General features: G+C 51.4%; 1 protein-coding gene across 4 annotated transcripts in view; it reads left to right on the top strand.

The window, feature by feature from the left end:
• The window catches only part of LGR6 (leucine rich repeat containing G protein-coupled receptor 6), a 203,159-nt gene extending 185,632 nt beyond the window's left edge, over window positions 1–17,527 (top strand). For 3 of the 4 annotated variants that reach the window (XM_074936146.1, XM_074936145.1, XM_074936144.1), the window contains 4 exons: window positions 1,372–1,514; window positions 4,392–4,397; window positions 14,794–14,874; window positions 15,969–17,527. In XM_074936146.1, the coding sequence (XP_074792247.1) occupies window positions 1,372–1,514; window positions 4,392–4,397; window positions 14,794–14,874; window positions 15,969–17,206 (1,468 nt within the window). In that variant the 3' untranslated portion in view covers window positions 17,207–17,527. Of the gene's footprint in view, window positions 1–1,371; window positions 1,533–4,391; window positions 4,398–14,793; window positions 14,875–15,968 lie in introns of all 4 variants that reach the window. The other variant, XM_074936143.1, reaches the window with a different exon arrangement.
• The last annotated feature ends 669 nt before the right edge of the window (window positions 17,528–18,196 follow it).

Genomic DNA, 18,196 nt, shown 5'->3' with positions numbered 1-18,196 from the left:
AAAGTGCTGTTTCAGCCTGATAGCCCTGATATTTAACCCTGATGATATTCAACTGCGGTTTAATTGACCTTGTAATACAGGATGTAATTACTGGCCCTGCTTCTGATTAGCAGCCAGCTGCATTCAGGTATCTTGCTGAATTCGAGAAACATAGCCAGGCTTCCTTGAGTGGGCTGGCAGAGCGTGGCCCAGAGCCATCGGGCTGGCAGAGCTAGTGGGGGTATCCCCGACTTCTGATTCTAATCTAACCCCTGTGCCCGAGTCCCCCCTCACACTCAGAGTTTTTTGTGAGTCCATCACCATGCTGGAGAGCTACCCTCTCGATGCCTCCGCCAAAGTGAGGCGCACACGCAATGTTCTCAAGAGCCTGGGCAGGTGCAGTAGCACTGGGGCATCATCTAGGGGCTGTTATGGGAGCTGAGCATCTAGCTATTTTCCAAAGCTGGCATTGGGAGGCATGCTGTGGGCTGAGAGCAGTAAAAGGTGGAGGCCTGGCCTGAGGACTGGGATCCTAAGTGGCATTTTCAGAAGAACGAGCTACTCCACCTGCTGGAAGGTCACTCAGGTGAGAGGCACAACTAAGCCACAGTGTGAGGTGCTCTCGTAGCAGACTGCCCGAGGGCTGCTCTGTAGTTTGTGCACCTTCAAAACAGTCGGCACAAAGGGTAAAAATACATCCCCCCAAGACACATACGCGTAGGCGCATGCTCATCCATCTGTCTCACGAGGGGTGTCATGAGCTATTACTTGTAAAGCAAGGTGCAGATGGGAAGTGCGCGCATGACACTTAGCCATGTTGTCACAATGCTCCTCAGCTTGCCGTGAAGTTAAATACTTGCTTTTAACTTCTACTTTGGATCCTGGACATGTGTAATAACCGGGTCAGGAACCGGACACGCACCTACTCCTGCCCTGTGCTGGCTGAGTCACTTACAGCAGGGCAGAGGATGCAGAGCCTCCCCCAACCTGGTTTAGTCACGTTTTGCACCCAGCGTAGGGCAATGGGAAATCAGGCCCTTGGTTTCACGAGCAGTGAAGTGTTACATTCCCAGCACACACACACAGAGAAACCTCACTGGAAGGTTGCAACGTAACATGACTTTGTTTCTTGGACTTCAGAACGATAACACACAAGAATCCAAAAAGCAGAGAGAACCAAAACAGGCTGCTCCCTAAGACAGCGAGGCACAACTCTCCCAACCTGGCTTTTAAGCTGCCTCTTTCTAGACTGATCCACATTGCAGGCTTTGCTATAGAGCCCCATTGCCTGCAAGCAGAAGCAGGAAACTCTCCCCTCTCTTCAAGCGATAGCTTGCAATTCCAACACAGTCCGCATGAAGTAGCTAAGAGACCTGCTTTTCCCCTCCCTAGAATCCTAGAAGTGCCCTATGCCTACCAGTGCTGCGCCTATGGAGTCTGTAGCAACTTCTTCAAGGTATCCAGCCAGTGGGAGACAGAAGACATGAGCCCGGAAGATGAGGATGCCTACAAGAGGAGCATGGGGTTGTTTCCGGGTCATGCTGATAACCACTGTAAGTAAATTAGGCTGAGCTGTGATCAATTCATGGGCCAGGTTTGGCTGTACATTTGGGCCTGATTCTGCATTCTCTTACACTGGGGTACATCAGGAAGAACCCCAGCGAAGGCAGTGAATGGCATTAGATCAGTGTAAAATAGAAGCAGGCCCACAGGTTTCCATGTCCGGCTGGTCAGGGGGTGTATCATTTCCTGTGAATGCTGACACCTTGGGCTGCAATCAGTGTTACTAAGGGCCCAGTGGAGCTAGGCTGGAATCTCCAAAATATCCTGGATTGGACAGAATGGCTTGTATCTTGACAGCAGCTGGGGGGCAGGCCCCAGGGTGGCCTCACATTTAGGAGAGAACAGTCCCCTCCCATGATTCTTTTAGCTTCAGGACTATTTCTCCCCTCAAACAAGCTGACCTGAGCTAGTGACTGGGCCATCTGGTATTCCTGTGACAGTGTAACTCCCCAGCAGAATGCTGATCCTACAGCGTCTCTGTCTCTAGTGTAACACACCAGATAAGGACGATGCTCAGGGTGAATACTGCTTGAAAGAGAATAAAGAAGGATGAGAAAGCGCAGAGCTGGACCAAGGATTGGAAATCACCGAGGGTACAATGAAAACTGACTCTTTTGTGCCTGGCAATCGAAACACCAGGCAAAAGTGCCCCGCAGTCAGGCACGAATAAAAGGAAACACTGCTCCATCCGCAAACACTGTCAGCCTGTGGACTCAGAGGAGATAAAGGCTGGGGCTAGATTATGCAGGAGTGATAACATAGTTAAGGTTGAAGGAAGCTTTCTGTTTCAGAGCCAGTTTTTCAGAGTGCTGTAAAATGCACATGCCTTGAAAATTGTTCTGCCCATGAGAGCCAGGAATAGAGTTGCTGATAAAATTTGGGGTCATTTGGTGCAGTGGATCAGCAGATATATCCTTCTCCCCCTCCCCCCACCCCAAAAATGACCAGCCTCTAAAATGCTCTGGTTCTTATTTATGACCAGAGATGGAATGAGAGGTAGAAATATGCAGGAGCCACATAAATTGACATCAGTAGACTTCCCCTGATCTCATCTCGTGAACAACACCGAAAACCAGCCACCGACTGCAATATTTCCAAAGTTATTAGACTGGTTGCATAAAGTGGTATGCAGGCTGCTGCGACCCAGATCCAGTACTGGAGCATGCCAGTTTCAAGCCCTTTGGTTACAGTGCTCTAAAACTGACTGGCACATTCAGATCATCTTGAAATTTGGTGTGCCGTTAGAGGGCCTGGGGTACGGTTTGTGGTGTAAATTTGGGGTCATTTGATCAGGCGGGCTCCCAAGACACGTTCTCCTCCCAAGTGACCTGTCTCAAAGTACTCCCGCGTGTACATGCATAGGCAGATTACCTTGAAAAGACCTTTAGGGTGCAAAGTTGGGATCATGCAGTCAAGGGTCTCCTGAGATAAAGCCCCTCCACACACACCCAGATGACCTGCCTTTAATTAACAAAGTTCTCTAAAATGTACATGCACAGCCCAATTTGCCTGAAAACTGAGGGACCGTGGGTCAATCCCATGGCTTTTGCATTTATCACTCTGAAAAGCTGCCGTTGTAGGTTTCACCCTGATGACATGCATCAGTATTTGCAGGAATCGATGCTTGTTGCACAGCGAGCAAACACTGGCAGCTTCCCCCAGCAGCGTGAGCTGGATCCTTTGGGGGAGGCGGGGGGGAGGGGGAACCTTCCGATAAAGGCAAATAAAAAGAGGAGACCCACAGTTCCTGTTTAGCTACTGATATCCAAACCTACGGAGCGAAGAAAGAGCATTTTGCAATGCAGCCGGGAGACTGGTTTTTTTACGTGTTTGTGTAAATACGTGACCCCATGCACATTGACTAATTCTGGAGTGCCTTGAAAGTAGAAACACATCAGGCTCGATCCTCCTTCTGGGCCAACAAGTGCCTGGTGCATTAGAAGGCAACACTACTCCCCTACCCCTGGGACTGCTGTGCACTGAGCCGGTCTCCTGGCATACAGAGCTGCCAGATGGCTGATACAGTAGCACAGAGGTGGGCAAACTAGGGGCGGGACCGTCCTGCCCAGCCCTTGATCTCCTGGCCCTGGAGGCTCGCCCCCGGCCCCTCCCCCGCTGTTCTCCCGCCCACACAGCCACGCCGCCGTGCGGGCAGCAGGGCTGCAAGCTCCTGCCACTCTGCGCGGCATGGTAAGGGGGCAGCAGCAGTGCACGCCTGGCGGTGGTGGGGTTGGGAAGTCAGGGGACAGGGAGCAGGGGGTGGTTAGATGGGGCGGAGGTTCTCGGTGGTCAGGGGTCGGGGAACGGGGGGGTTGGCTAGGGCATGGGAGTCCTGGGGGGCCTGTCGGGGAAGGGGTGTGGATAGGTCGGGGCAGTCAGGGTACAGGGAGGGTTGGATAGGGGGTGGGATCCTGGGCAGGGGCGGTTTGGGTCGGGGATCCCAGGAGGGGGCAGTCGGGGACGACAAGTGGGAAGGGGCAAATAGGGGGCGGGGGCCAGGCTGTTTGGGGGGCACAGCCTTCTCTTCCTGGCCCGCCATACAGTTTCGCACCCCAATGTGGCCCTCGGGCCAAAAAGTTTGCCCACCGCAGTGGCAGGTGATCAGTCAGACATAAGGGAGCCCTGGCCATGCCTCCTGCACCAGCAGCAGGGAGGGAGGTGGCCCAGGAGTCCACTGGCGCTGTGCCCTTGTACGCTGAGGCCTAAAGCTCGCTTTAGGCGCCCGCTGTGCTGGAGGTGCGGCCCCAACAGTTGTACGCAGTGCAGAATCTGGGCTGGGCCTTTTTTTGCAACTCAAAGGAGAATGCACGGTCCACCCTTGCCTTGCCAGGCATGCTGTGCTAGCCCAGAGCAGGGTTAGCAGATCCCATGTGATGAGGCCGCATTGAAAGCGTGGTTCTGTCCATTTTTATTTCATAGGTTGCTATGGTGCCATTGCCCCTGGGCCAGGAGGTGAGCAGCGTTGCTCAAAAAACCAGAGCTGCTCAATTCGCTGCTCCAAAACCAGAGCTGCTCAATTCCCAACTGCAGGAAAGTCTGAGATTTGAAAATTTCATGTAGCCCCAAAGAGGGACCAAACGTCCATATCGCCTCATTTTACACAAAATGAACTATTCCAAACTCTTGCCTTTATCATTTTGACCATATTATATATTAGTAGAACCATTTCAACTTTTATATTATATTAGCAATTATAGTATCATAGATTCATAGATACTAAGGTCAGACGGGACCATTATGATCATCTAGTCCGACCTCCTGCACCACGCAGGCCGCAGAATCTCACCCACCCACTCCTGTCATAACATTCAACTCAAAATGAAAGGTTTGGGTCATTTCCCATAAAAATGCTGATAAAATCGACACATTCCCGAAAAAATGTTTCCATTTAACGGGCTCGGTATTTTCCAGTGGAAAACATTTCCTTTGGAAAATTTGCTAGAAGCAAATTTTGAAACAAAATGAATAGATATGGAATGGAATGGGTTCCCTAGGGAGGTGGTGGAATTTCCTTCCATAGGGGTTTTTAAGGCCCGGCTTGACAAAGCCCTGGCTGGGATGATTTAGCTGGGGTTGGTCCTGCTTGAGCAGGGGGTTGGACTAGATGACCTCCTGAGGTCCCTTCCAACCCTGTTATTCTATGACTCTATGATATTGATCTGAATTATGGGTACACAGCTATGAAAATGGTCCATAGACCCCACATTATTTACCAGTGCAGTCTGTATCCCCTCCCCCCTCCGATCTGTTGGAGCCTGTGGATAAGCTTCATGAGTGGAAACTAACAAACTTAGCTCTTGTTAGTGTGGCAGGACCAGGAAGCACGGCAAGCTGGGTAGTAACCCTGAGTAGGTGACGTAGAACCATGTGTTAACATCAGTGCAGCAGGAACCTCTTTGCAGCCTGGTCATTTTTCCCAACATTAATGTGTCCCATACTTTAACGACCTTGGCGCACGCAGCGGGGGCATTGGCCCGGCGAATTACAGCTGGTTCAATGAAATGTAAAATGAACTGGCTGCACTGTGAGTCTCAGCGATGCTCCCGGCAGATCCCCACCTTTTGGGGACTAGCTCGCTCACTGCCACTTGAGCCATTGGATCGCTTAGTGGCTACTCTGTCAGGCTCCAATCCTGCCAGGGGCTGAGCGCCCTGAACTCCCGTTGAAGTCAATAAGAGTTAAGGGTGTTCAGCACCTTCCAGGAAGCCCTGAGGTGGACTGGTTCCGGCCCCTCTTAGTGTGTCCCTAGGGTATTAGGACCAGGGAGTGACGCAGAACAATTCTGAGGGATGAGACTCTTGGCAGCCCAGAGGGAGGAAGAGCCACCTAGGCCTATGCTAAATGCCTGTTAGAATAATTCCCATGGTCTTAAGGTGCATGGACTGTGCAAGCATGTCCTTAGCTAGGCATGGCCCTGGCATGTCTCGGTCATTAAACATTCAATAATGGACCCTTGCATCTCCTGTGCATGACGCACTTTTGCTCGTGTGGGTTTTTTAAACGCATGTATAAATTGCTATTTTAATGTATTAATTACTGTTTTATTCCCAAGGCCTCCTTTGTGGCCTTCAGCAATTGTAGCCAGGCCTTGGTACATGAATTTAGAAGGACAGTACATTAAGTGCCTCAGTAAGGAGGAACAAAGCTCTCCGCCCTTTCCCCCCAGAGATTAAGCTTCTTGCTTAAGAGCAAATAACTCAGGATTTTTGCCCTGCAGCCTGTAGCAATGGTGTGAAAGGCAGGAGACTGGCGCCGTACAACCAGATTGCTCCAGGCAGATGGGGCTCGCTAGCCCTGGCACCTAACCATAGCCACCTAGGAGAAGGGACTCCAGTTTCAAAACAAGAGCATCTGACTTGACCAGCTGGAGTGTAAAAGTTGTGCCGTTCACACGTGCTCTGTGGGTGTTTGTCTTATTTCAGTACAATGCTAGGGCGTCCCCTGGACATAACGGGCAACCGCTTCACCGGGCAGCTGTGCAAAATGGGAAAAGGCCACCACATTCTGGGCATGTGGCTAAAGAACTACGTTTGGCTTCCCTGAATGTGGGAACAATGACTGTGAAATCAAGCGAAGTGGCCAAGAGGTTGAAAAGGACAGTGCACATTGCCTGTATACAAAAAGACAAAATGGAAGGGATTGAAATCCATGAACATCTGGGAGGGTTACAAGATAATGTATCAGGGCTCAGAAGCAAGGCGGAATGGATCAGGAATAGTCAGAGCAGAAATATTACAGGAAAAGGTAGTGAAAATGCAAAGGAAGAGTGACCTTCTGATGAAAGTTGGAATAGCACTGGGCAGAGAACAAACATACATGCTGGAGTTTGGTTGTACGACTGAGAAGAAGAAATTCTGAGAAGATAGCGCTGGACCGAGTGCAAAATGAAGAACCACAAGGTGAGTACTTGATTATTGGAGCTGACCCCAACGGACGTGTTGAGAACACAGTGACGGCTACAACAATTGTCATGGAGGATGAGACTTTGGAACCAGAAGTGAAGCTGAAGGATACTTCAGGGTTAGCCAGAGCCCATGGCCTGAGAACTTAATTAAATACAGATCCCAGACTTGACTACTTCCTGAAAAGAGGAAGAGATCTAAAAAACATGAGAAACTGTAACGTGATCCCAGGAAAGCAGATAGCAGAGCAACACAGATTGCTTGTCATGGACTTCCAGATGAAAAGGCGACAGGGCAAAAGACGAGTTGTGGAACAAAAGATAAAGTGGTGGACTCTCACTGATAAGTCTGAAATTTAAGGATAAGGCTCTACGGAGGTTGGACAATGACCAAACCAATCACAATAATACCAGTGAAGACTGGGGGGGAAATATCCAAACATATTACAGAAAGTGAACAAGTTTCTTCTGTGGGCAAGCAACAGGAGGGAAATATCATGGCCAGGAGATGGCAGTGGTCCAGCAATATGCAGGAAGCAGTAAAGAAGAAGGCGGCAAGGTTTCAGCGATGGCAGAAAGTAAGAACGGTGGAAAGCTATGAGGAATACACTCTGGTAAAGAAAACGCCGAGAACCGTGAATGTGGAAGCTAAGGATCAGGCATTTAAAGCCTCATACACAAGTCTATTAACGAAGGAAGGGGAAAAAGGAATCCATAGATTAGCCAAGATTAGGCAGATAAGCACAGAGGACTTGGGAATTGTGAAGTGTCACCTGTGAGAACGGAAGAGTGCTGATGGAAGATGGGGAAATCAGTACGTGGTGACCACGGTTCTTTGAGAAACTGTTCAATGGGGAGAATGTGAAGAAACCGTTGAGGGAAGTACGCGCAAGCAACAACCTTACAAGACCTATCCCCATGGTGGAAAATTTAGCTAAATCTAACCCTGTAGCCGGGAGCACGCTTCCCAGCACGGTTACACAGCCACGTGCAAGCTCTGCTTGAACTAGCATGCTAAAAATAACAGCCTAGCCAGGGCAGCACGGGCGGCAGCTCGGGCTAGTCACCCACGTACGTACCCACCGGGACCCTCTGGGTCTGTACTCGGGTGGCTAGCCCGAGCCACTGCCCATGCTACTGCAGCCATTGTACTCCTTTAGCATGCTAGCTTGAGCAGAGTTAACACGTGACTGTCTACCCACGCTGGGAAGCCCAGTTCCAGCTTCAGACAATGCTAGAGGTGATGAAATGTCGGAAGGGAGTGGGACCCGATGGTGGACCAGTCCAGGCATTTAAAGCATTAGGCCATGGGGGAGTGGGGATGACCACAAACTTTTTTTCAATTTAATTTTCCATATTGAAAACATGCCTGATGTGGGAAGGAAGAGCACATTGGTCCCTGCCATCAAGTATATGATAAGGAGATGTGCAAGAATGTAGTAATTACCGACCCATTAACTAGAGTTGCCAACTTTCTAATTGCACAAAACCGAACACCCTTGCCCCACCCACTGGCCTGCCCGTGCCCCGAGGACCCGCCCCTGCTCACTCCATCCCCCCTCCCTCAGTCGCTCACTCTCCACCACCCTCACTCACTCGCTCATTTTCCTGAGGCAGGGGGTTGTGGTGGGGCAGGGGGTGAGGGCTTTGGCTGGAGGTGCAGCCTCTAGGGTGGGGCTGGGGATGAGGGGATTGGGGTGCAGGAGGGGGCTCCGGGCTGGGGCTGATAGGTTCAGCATGTGGAGGGGCTCTCAAGCTGAGGCATGGGGTTGGGGTGCAGGAGGAGGTGAGGGCTTTGGCTGGCCGTGCAGGCTCTGGGGTGGGGCCAGGGATGAGGAGTTTGGGGTGTAGGAGGGGGCTCCAGGCTGGGGCAGGGAGTTGGGGGGTTTCTAAGCTGGTACAGGGGGTTGGGGCGCAGGAGGGGGTGAGGGCTCCAGGAGGGATTTGGGGTGAGGGAGTGGGCTCAGGGCAGGGGTTGGAGTGCAGGAGGAGGTGAGAGGTGTGGGCTCCAGGTGGCGCTCATCTCGGGCTGCTCCCATAAGCACCGGCATGTCCCTTGGCTCCTAGGTGGGGGCGTGGCCAGGCGGCTCTGCTTGGTGCGTTTTGCCTCCACCTGCAGGCGCCGCTGCTCCTCCCCCTAGGAGCTGAGGGACATGTTGCCGCTTCCGGGGAGCCGCATGGAGCTGGGTAGGGAGCCTGCCAGCCCTGCGCCAACCACACTTTTAATGGCCCGGTCAGCAGTACTGACCAGAGCTGCCAGGGTCCCTTTTCGACCTGGCGTTCCGGTCGAAAACCAGACACCTGGCAACTCTACCATCAACTTAATGAATCACACGATGAAATGACTGGAAAGAATTATGGAGAAAAACTTCAGGAGGAGTTGGAGTATCAAGCAGGTGACCACCAATTCAGGTTTATGCCAGGAAGGTCAACGATGAATGCAGTGTTTGCAGCCTGAACATTGCAGGAGATACACAGGGAGAGATGCAAGAAACTTCACTTATTGTCTGTGGATTTAGAGAAGGCCTATGACAGAATTCCTAGAGAATTGTTATGGTGGTGCCTGCGGCTACGCAATCTTCTGGAGACATATGTTCAGACTGTCATGGACATGTAGGAGGGTAGCACAACAGTAGAGAGAACAGAAGAAACTGCACCGACAGTGAGTCATTCCCTGGGAGGGTGGGTCTACACCAAGAATCAGCCTTAAGCCCATTCCTGTTTGTGACTATGGTGGACACCTTGACTCAGTAGATTAGGGGAGATGCTCCATGGAGCATGCTTTTCACCAATGACATTAGATTGTGCCATGAAGATAAATCTGAACCGAAAAGGGACTGAGAACTACGGAGGGCTGCATTAGATGAAAATAGCTTATGGGTCGGCCAACAAAAGACTAAATATATGCAACGCTTCATTGAGAGGGACAACGAGAAGCCAGTAAAACAGGGTGGTATTCAGTTCATGTCTGGGCAACAACTTCCATAGCTCGTTCAGTGTTGAGTGATGAATGCGGATGTTAGGAGTCGTGTGACGAGTCCTTGGTGAAATGGAGGGGGTTGACGGGAACTCTATGCTTTAAGGATATGCCAAGTAAACTAAAGAGCAAAGTGATAAATTCATGATTAGGCCAGCCATGATGTATGGATCAGAAGGCTGGCCTGTGAGAAAGAGAGAACAACCACTGCACACTGCCGAAATGAGAACCCTGGGTAAGATGAGAGCTGATAGGCTATGCAATGAAATGGTATGAGCCATGATGCAGGTAGCCCCCATCATGAAAAAGCTGAGGGAGTATCACCTGATATGGTTGGTCATGTCAGATGACAAGATATGGGATAGGATGGCCAGAGAGTACCAGAGCTAATAATCGTGGGACAAAGACCACAAGGAAGACTTAGAAAATGGTGGTTTGAGATGCTGAAGGAGGACATGGAAAAGGTTGGTGTCAACTTGGAATACCCACTGGACAAGAATGCTTGGAGACGAAGAACGAGAGCCACCGACCCTGATGGATGGGACATGATGAAGGCAAGGAAGCAGCGGCATATAACAGTTTGCATTCAGCTACTTCATTGCTGTCAGACAGCCTGCAAGAAAGGCTGAGGGGCAAGTTTTCAAATGATAACTAGCTCCTTTCATCAGTAGATCTTAAAGCACATGACAAAGGAGGCCAGTATGGGGAAACTGAGGCACAGAGAGGCAAAGTGACTTGTCCAAGGTCAACCACCAGGTCAGAGCCAGAAATAGAAACCAGGTCTCTTGAATTCCTAGTCTGGTGCACTATCCACTAAACCCCACTGTCTCCGAATGAGCTCTATTTCTATTTAGCCTCCTAAATGTAGTGACCAGGTTTTGCTTAGCAGCCATCAGCTTCGAGAGCAGGATGAAATCAGTGGCATTGCTTTGCCCCGCTGTGATTGGTCTCTCTTAGTTCACAGCTTTGGCAGGAGAAAGGACAACAAAGATGGCAGCAAAAATTAGCATGGCCATAAAATATAAGCCTGATGCTCTAAAACCAACAGACTATCAGAACTTAGCGGGAGAGAAAGCATTCCGTCTTTCTGTCTGATGCACAGTTACCATCAGTGAAAGGTCACCATTCACCAGCAGCCGCCGTGCTATGGTATTTGAGATTGAACCTGTCAACTATTTAGACGTATGCTCTTCAGGGCAGGGACCATCAAGAATAGAGCTGAGCAAATATTGATTTTCCAGTTTGATGGACAAACCGAAAAATAAAATAAAAATCACTTCCTTTCGAACCAAAAATGAAACTTTCTTGGGTTTTCTTACCAGCACAAAACAAAAATGAACAAAATTCATTTCAGGTTGAATTAAATGTTTCATTTGACCCAAAACAAATTTTTGTTGTTGTTTTTTTATTCTGTTTCGTTACTTTTTGGGTGCTTTTTACCCTTTTTTTAAAAAATTAAACAAATGGAGTGAAATTTAGAAATGAATCATGTCGAAATGAAAAGTCAAAACATTTTGTTTCAAAAATGTCGAAATGAACCATTTTAATTCTGTCGGGGGGGGGAGGGGAGGTTTCCCCTATTTTTTTATTCGTCAAATTCAACTAGAATTCCCAAATAGTTTCATTTGGGGGCGACTTTATTATTTGACCAAAAATAATTGCCCCATTCTAGTCACACCTGTATGTCAGTAAAACATGTCACACAGTGGGTTCCCGATCTCAGCTGAGGCTCCCAGATGCTAGCGTAATACAAGTGCTAATAAAGACATGGGATACCGCTGTTCCCCCGTACGAAGAGCAGGAAATAACTGAGGGACCTTAGGTCCCATTGTGTGGTTACTGTTGACCAAGCTGATTTTGTCAATTCAGAATTAAACTGGCTGCTGTCTCCGGGACCCCAGCCAGACCCCCTTTCTCTTGGCTGTAGAAATTCCTGTTCCCAGTGAATGATTGGACTGGGTAGCTCACTTCTGCCTGAGTGGCACTTTGCATCTGTGACAGTCACACATAAAACACAGACTGGCTTTTTATTCCCACTTGTAATGGATTCTGCGTGCGTCCTGCATCATCTCCGACCCTGCTCCCATGGAGGTCATCTCAGTTTCAAAGAGAACACATGGTGCTTCTTTGTGAACTTGCGTTGTTTTGACTAAAGGATGTTTATGGGAATATGCGCCTTTTCCAGACATATTGCCTAGCTTGCGCTCTTAGCACCTCAAGCTAAACAAACAGCAGAAGATCATCTGTCTAGACAGTTGGGCAACACAGCCTCTTCTATCCCAGTTGCTGACATGCTCGGAGCTGTAACGTGGCTACCGTAGGAAAGCAATGCAGCTCCTTGCCAGGGCGCCTTTCATTCATAACATTATTCATAAATTATGAGGTGTGAGAACCCTGGTTATGGCAGAAAACAAGATCTATACGGAGTGAGAAATATCGAATACAGAGCGTCACTCTTCGTTAGCTCTGCCCTCTGCTCTACGGATTAGCGCCCCAACGCTGTGCTTTCAGGCTCCTGGGATCAGCCCATCCAGCCATGGGGCCAGTGGGTGATCTTCTCAGCGCCCATGCCCAGAGGCCTGTAGGCCCCTTAGCAGAGTCCAAATAAACACATATGGGGATGTTACAAAACTAAGGCAACCTGCCCTGCCAGAACAGAGCTGGGCTCTGTTAGAATATTCCCACTCACTGAGGAATAGCTCATTTATTCCAGCGCTTCCCCGGCTGACGTGTGCCCACGTTCCCAATGAGGAGAGGAACTCCCAGTTTACATTTCCTGCCTTTGGGGTTGCCCTGGCCCAGGACCATCTTGCAGTATGGAGCATCTGTTAAATGCAAAGCCGTCGAGGCCTTTCGTACAGCAACGTTCCCAAACAGGAAAGAGCTGGGCCAGAGAAACTGAAGGCTTCCAGTGTCAGGGGATCAAGACACAGTGTGCCAGGGCCTGAGAGCAGAAGAAGACTCGATGGGTTTATGAGACTGTAAAGTGCAAGGGAGGAAATATTTTCCGTCCCACTCTGGGTGTTTTCTTGCCAGACTCCAGAGCAGCAGTGATATTTTAATGCTTGGGCAAACAGATGAAAAGTTTTTTCCAAGGCTTCCTGAAACCAAGAAGGCCACAGAATCTGTCGGGAGGTGCTGAAGGCAGCACGTTATTTATCATTATTATTATTATTAAATAATACTCTTGGCTAAATGTACAAAGGGTTTAGGGACTTGAAGATGCAGGCAGGTACCCTAGTGGGATGGTCAAAAGTTCCTAAGCAGGTTAGGTGCCTATTGGGTTGGGTCCCTAAGGTGTTTAGGCCCTTTACTAAATCCCATTAGGTGAGTATCTGCATCTCTAGGCAATTAAATACCTTTGTAAGTCTGGCCCTATGTTCCCTTGGCCATGGCCTCTGCAACCAGCAATGGTTGCTTCTTGCATTGTGCAGCCACCCCCATCCACAACCTCCCCCACCCCACTGCCCTCACGTGGAGGAGATCTCTGCAGATCTAGCCCTAGGGGCTTGGCTGAAGAGTCTCCCCGAGCCCTACAGGGCAGGAAACATGGGCTGTGGTGAGAGGCTCCCAAGCAGGGGTGCTGAGAACCCCCACAAGGGATCCAAGCCAGGGTGTGCAGCCACGGCAGCCCCTCAGCTGGTGCTGTGCATTGTGGTGGTGCAATGGGAGAACTCACCCTGGTTTTGGTGTTTCCATAGCTAAGGATTAGCAGCAATCAACTGGGTTATTTGGGGCCAGATGCCATTGATATGTGAGGGGCAATGGAGAAAAGCAGGCCTTGGATTAGACCACAGGCACCTGATTCTTACACCAGGAATAGACCTGGCCCTCAGGGTGCGAGCATAGAGAATACAGCTGCATTCTATCACACACACACCCATATTTAGATAGTCAGCTCTTTGGGCAGGGACCACCTTTTGTGGCATCCTGCCCCAGGACTAGGACACCTAGATGCTCCAGGCATACAACAATAACACTTGTGCTAGGTGCTGTACAAAGGCAGAACAAAAAGACGGACCCTGCCCCATGGAGCTGACACTCCTGGGTCACATTTTCAGGCTTTTCTCTGCTACCAAGAGGATTAGGAACATCCACTTTCTTTTTAAGGCAAGCTGAGATGCCCATGTAATCTCATGATTCTGGGACCTGGGGCTTTAATTAAAACATCAAATATTGTGAGACTCGTTTTTAAAATGGTGCGGGGCTGGCTTCCCTGCCAACCCAACAGGCTTCTCCAGGGGCATGCACCCTCTACCCGCAACACAAAGGGCAAGCAAGACCGCAACATCCCTTTTAATCGTGCAGGTTGATCTCACAAACAAAGGCAGTGGGAGAGGGTTTGAAGAGCCACGAGAATGATTAAAGGGTTGGCGAACCTGCCTTATAATGAGAGACTCAAGGAGTTCAATCTATTTCGCTTAACAAAGAGAAGGTTCAGGGGTGATTTGATCAGTCTGTGAGTACCTACATGGTGAGAAAATATTTAATAACAGGCTCTTCAGTCTAACAGACAAAGGTCTAAAACGTCCAATGGCTGGAAGTTGAAGCTAGATAAATTCAGACTCGAAATAAGATGTAAATTTTTAAGAGTGATGATAACTTACCAAGGATTGTGGTGTGGTTCTCCAACATGGGCGACTGCTAAATCAAGACAGGATGTTTTTCTAGAAGATCTGCTCTAGTTCAAACAGGAATTAACTCAGGGCAGGTCTGTGCCCTGTTCTAAGCAGGAGGTTGGACTGGATGATCACAGTGGTCCCTTCTGGCCTTGTAACCTTTGAAAAGCTCCCGGCACCGGCCTGGCACTGACCTTGTGTCCCTGCAGTGTTCTGTTCTGAGCTCATTTTCCCTTTTTCCTTTTCCTGCCTAGATGACCTGGACATGGACGACTTCCAGCTGGAGTTTGAGGAGTCAAAGTTGCACCCCACCATCCAGTGCACACCCAGCCCTGGTGAGCAGCAAGCTGAGGGGAGACCCCTCCTCTAAAGCACAGAAATAAGACTCGAGGCTCTTCTAATGCAGCTGATTCCCACGTCCTTCCCCCTACATCCCACCACTCGCTACCTACACAATTAGACCAGAATCCAGGCTGGGTCCTGGGGACAGCAGTGGGATTCCTCTTTACCAGGCTGAAGCCATGGAGCTAGTGCCCTCCCAGGTGGAGAGGGAGGACTCATGGCAGCCCCACCCTTCTACAGAGCTCTTCCCACTTCCAGCCTTTCCCTGCACCAGGGCCCATGCCTAGGAAGGCTGTATGTCCTAGCAGAAGAGGGGACTGGATTGGCCCCATCACACACTAGCATAGGAAACTGCAGGCTAAACCACCTACCCTGGTACCACACAGAGCAGCCAGTGCTTCACATGTTCACCCAAGGCTCCCGCACATGTGGATTGCTTTGCAGAAGCTAGTCTTGAACTTCCAGGGGGAAATTCCTTCCCAGCCCCAAATCTGGTGATCAGTTAGACCCTGAGCATGTGGGCAAGACCCACCAGGCAGACACCTGGGAAAGAATCCTCTGGAGTAACTCAGTGTCCCGTCTCTGGCTGGTGGAGATATTTGCTGCTAGCCGTCGCAGACCGGCTCCATGCCATTGTAGACAGTCTCATCACACCATCCCTTCCATAAACTTATGAATTCAGAGTAAAGGGCTGACATTCAAGCCACACATCCCAGGCCATGCACACAGATGCCAGCACAGCCCTCCCCGCTTCTCCACTCCCTGACCTGCTCAGCAATGTTCACCTCCTACTTATACACAGTGTGCTCTTATCCACTGGGCAGCACCAGAGCCCCTTAGACAGCTGGGGGGAGAGCACATTGGGGCAGACCTCAGGGGTAACACTGGAAGCATAGGGCCCTTGGAACGTCTCCTGGGTCAGAGGTGCCCTCAGCGGGTCTAGGGCATTTGTTCTGACCCACTTCTGCTTGGTAGCGCTGAACAGGAGTGGGACCGGCTGGGTCAAGCCCTGGCTGGGATCAGGCCCACGTGCCGTATCAGCGACGCGACAGTATGGTCGATGATGTTGGGCCTCGTTTCCTTGCAGGTCCCTTCAAGCCTTGCAATCAGTTGTTTGAGAGCTGGATAATCCGCCTGGGGGTCTGGGCCATCGCGCTGGTCTCAGTGCTCTGCAATGGGCTGGTCAGCCTGGCCGTCTTCGCCTCGCCCAGCTACCTCTCGCCAGTCAAGTTCATCATCGGCTCCATAGCCGGGGCCAATATGCTGACGGGCGTCTACTGCAGCATGCTGGCTGTCGTCGACGCCCTGACCTACGGACAGTTTGCCAAGTACGGGGCCAGGTGGGAGACGGGGGCGGGCTGCAGGGCTACGGGCTTCCTGTCCGTCTTCGCCTCAGAGGCCGCCATCCTCCTGCTGACGCTGGCCACCGTGCAGTGCAGCGTTTCAGTCTCCTGCTTCCGGCTGTACGGGAAGTCACCTTCCTTCAGCAGCGTTAAAGCCGCCACGCTGGGCTGCCTGATGCTGTCCTGTGCAGCGGCAGCCCTGCCGCTCTTCTCCGTTGGGGAGTACGGTGCGTCCCCTCTCTGCCTCCCGTCCCCCGTCCCCGACGGGAAATCCTCCACCCTGGGCTTCATGGTGGCCCTGGTGATGGGGAACACCCTCTGCTTCCTGATCATCACGGGCACCTACATCCGGCTCTACTGCAGCCTGCTGAAAGGGGAGTTCGACACCCTCTGGGACTGTGCCATGATCAAGCATGTGGCCTGGCTGATCTTCACCAACTGTCTCCTCTACTGCCCGGTAGCCTTCCTCACCTTCTCCTCCATGCTCAACCTCTTCCTCATCACCCCAGAGGTCATCAAGTCGGTCCTGCTGGTGGTGCTGCCCTTACCTGCCTGCTTGAACCCCCTGCTTTATCTGCTCTTCAACCCCCACTTCCGAGACGACCTGCGCCTGCTTCAGCACAGGGGCCAGACCAAGGGCAGCTGCCCCCGGTCGTACGCCTCAGATGACACGGAGAAGAGCTCGTACGACTCCACCCAGGCTCTAGTGACCTTCTCGGACGCCGATCACATATTTGAGGTGCCCGACGCCTTGGGTGTGCACCCGGTCCTGGATGCCTACAGCTTCCCCTCGGTGACGCTCGTCCCCTGCCAGCAGAGGATGGGTGCCAAGGGGCAAGAGAGTGGCTACTCTGCCCGCCACCCCTGCCTGACCGACGACGAGCTGCTGATTTCCTCGGAAAGCAGGGATCCAGCCAGCAGCGGCCTCCGGGTCAGCTTCTTCCCCTCTCTGCCCGCACCATCCTTCACGTCTCACTTATAAACACCCCCCAAGCGGCCACGCAGGCAGCCCCTCATCAAATGAGTCAAGCAAAAGCTCCCCCAGCCTTGGGGGGACGAGACGCAGGCTGATCTATGTCAGGCACCGACATGCCCCCATCGCATCATAACCCTGGGCAACAGGCAGAGCAATACCTGGCAGCGCAGCCTAGCCGCCATCCCAAGGGCTCAGGGCTTTCATGGCAGGATACAAGTGCACGAACGCACAAAGAAACACTGTGTCCCCTCTGCCCCTGCATAACAGGGGACCCCCTAAGCCCAGAAAGAGAGCGAGAGAGACTCCCCTCTGGGATTTCCCTAGACAGACTCCTAGCATACCAAGTCAGAGAGCAGGAAGGACCTGCAGGTAAGGAACCAAAATGCTTCTAGTCCAGGGAGATTCCTCCCCCCCACAAGGGAGTGACCCCCCCAGCCTCTGTGGTGGAGCGGGAGCTCTTGCCAAGCTTGCTGCCCTCTGACCCTAAGAGCTGTGATGCTGGCCCACACTTAGTCCTGCTGGTCGTGTGTCCTGGAAGAGGATGGGCGAGGGAGTGGAGGAGGTGGGAGTGAAGTGGCACCAGGCAGCACCCACAGCAGTGGCAGCAAAAACCCTTTGCAACCCCACAGCAGGTGGGAGAATCCTCAGGCTTCGCACCTCGCAGGACACTTTACAGACACCCTCCGGTGAGCGCCGCCATGCCCTGGGAGGGGAGTCAGAACTGTACCTTCCCCGTTACGCAGCTGGGGAAACCAAGGGAGGGGATGAAGGGCAACGTTTTCAAAAGCAGCCGTTAATTTGGGGCCTCGCATTTGCCCTTCTCCAGGGCCTACTAGAGGAGACAACCACCCTTCCACAGTGCCAGCCTTCCAGCGGCACTCTCACAGCCCTTTGACCCCTTCCCACTGGACCTAATAACGAATAGGGCCGTCTGCTCCCCTGCCAGGCGGGATCTGCAGGCAAGTAGCTGACCCGTCACAGGCATGGCTGAGCCTG

Source organism: Natator depressus, chromosome 21, assembly GCF_965152275.1.
Source record: "Natator depressus isolate rNatDep1 chromosome 21, rNatDep2.hap1, whole genome shotgun sequence".
NCBI lineage: Eukaryota > Metazoa > Chordata > Testudines > Cheloniidae > Natator > Natator depressus.
This window is presented reverse-complemented; position numbering and strand designations above follow the sequence as displayed.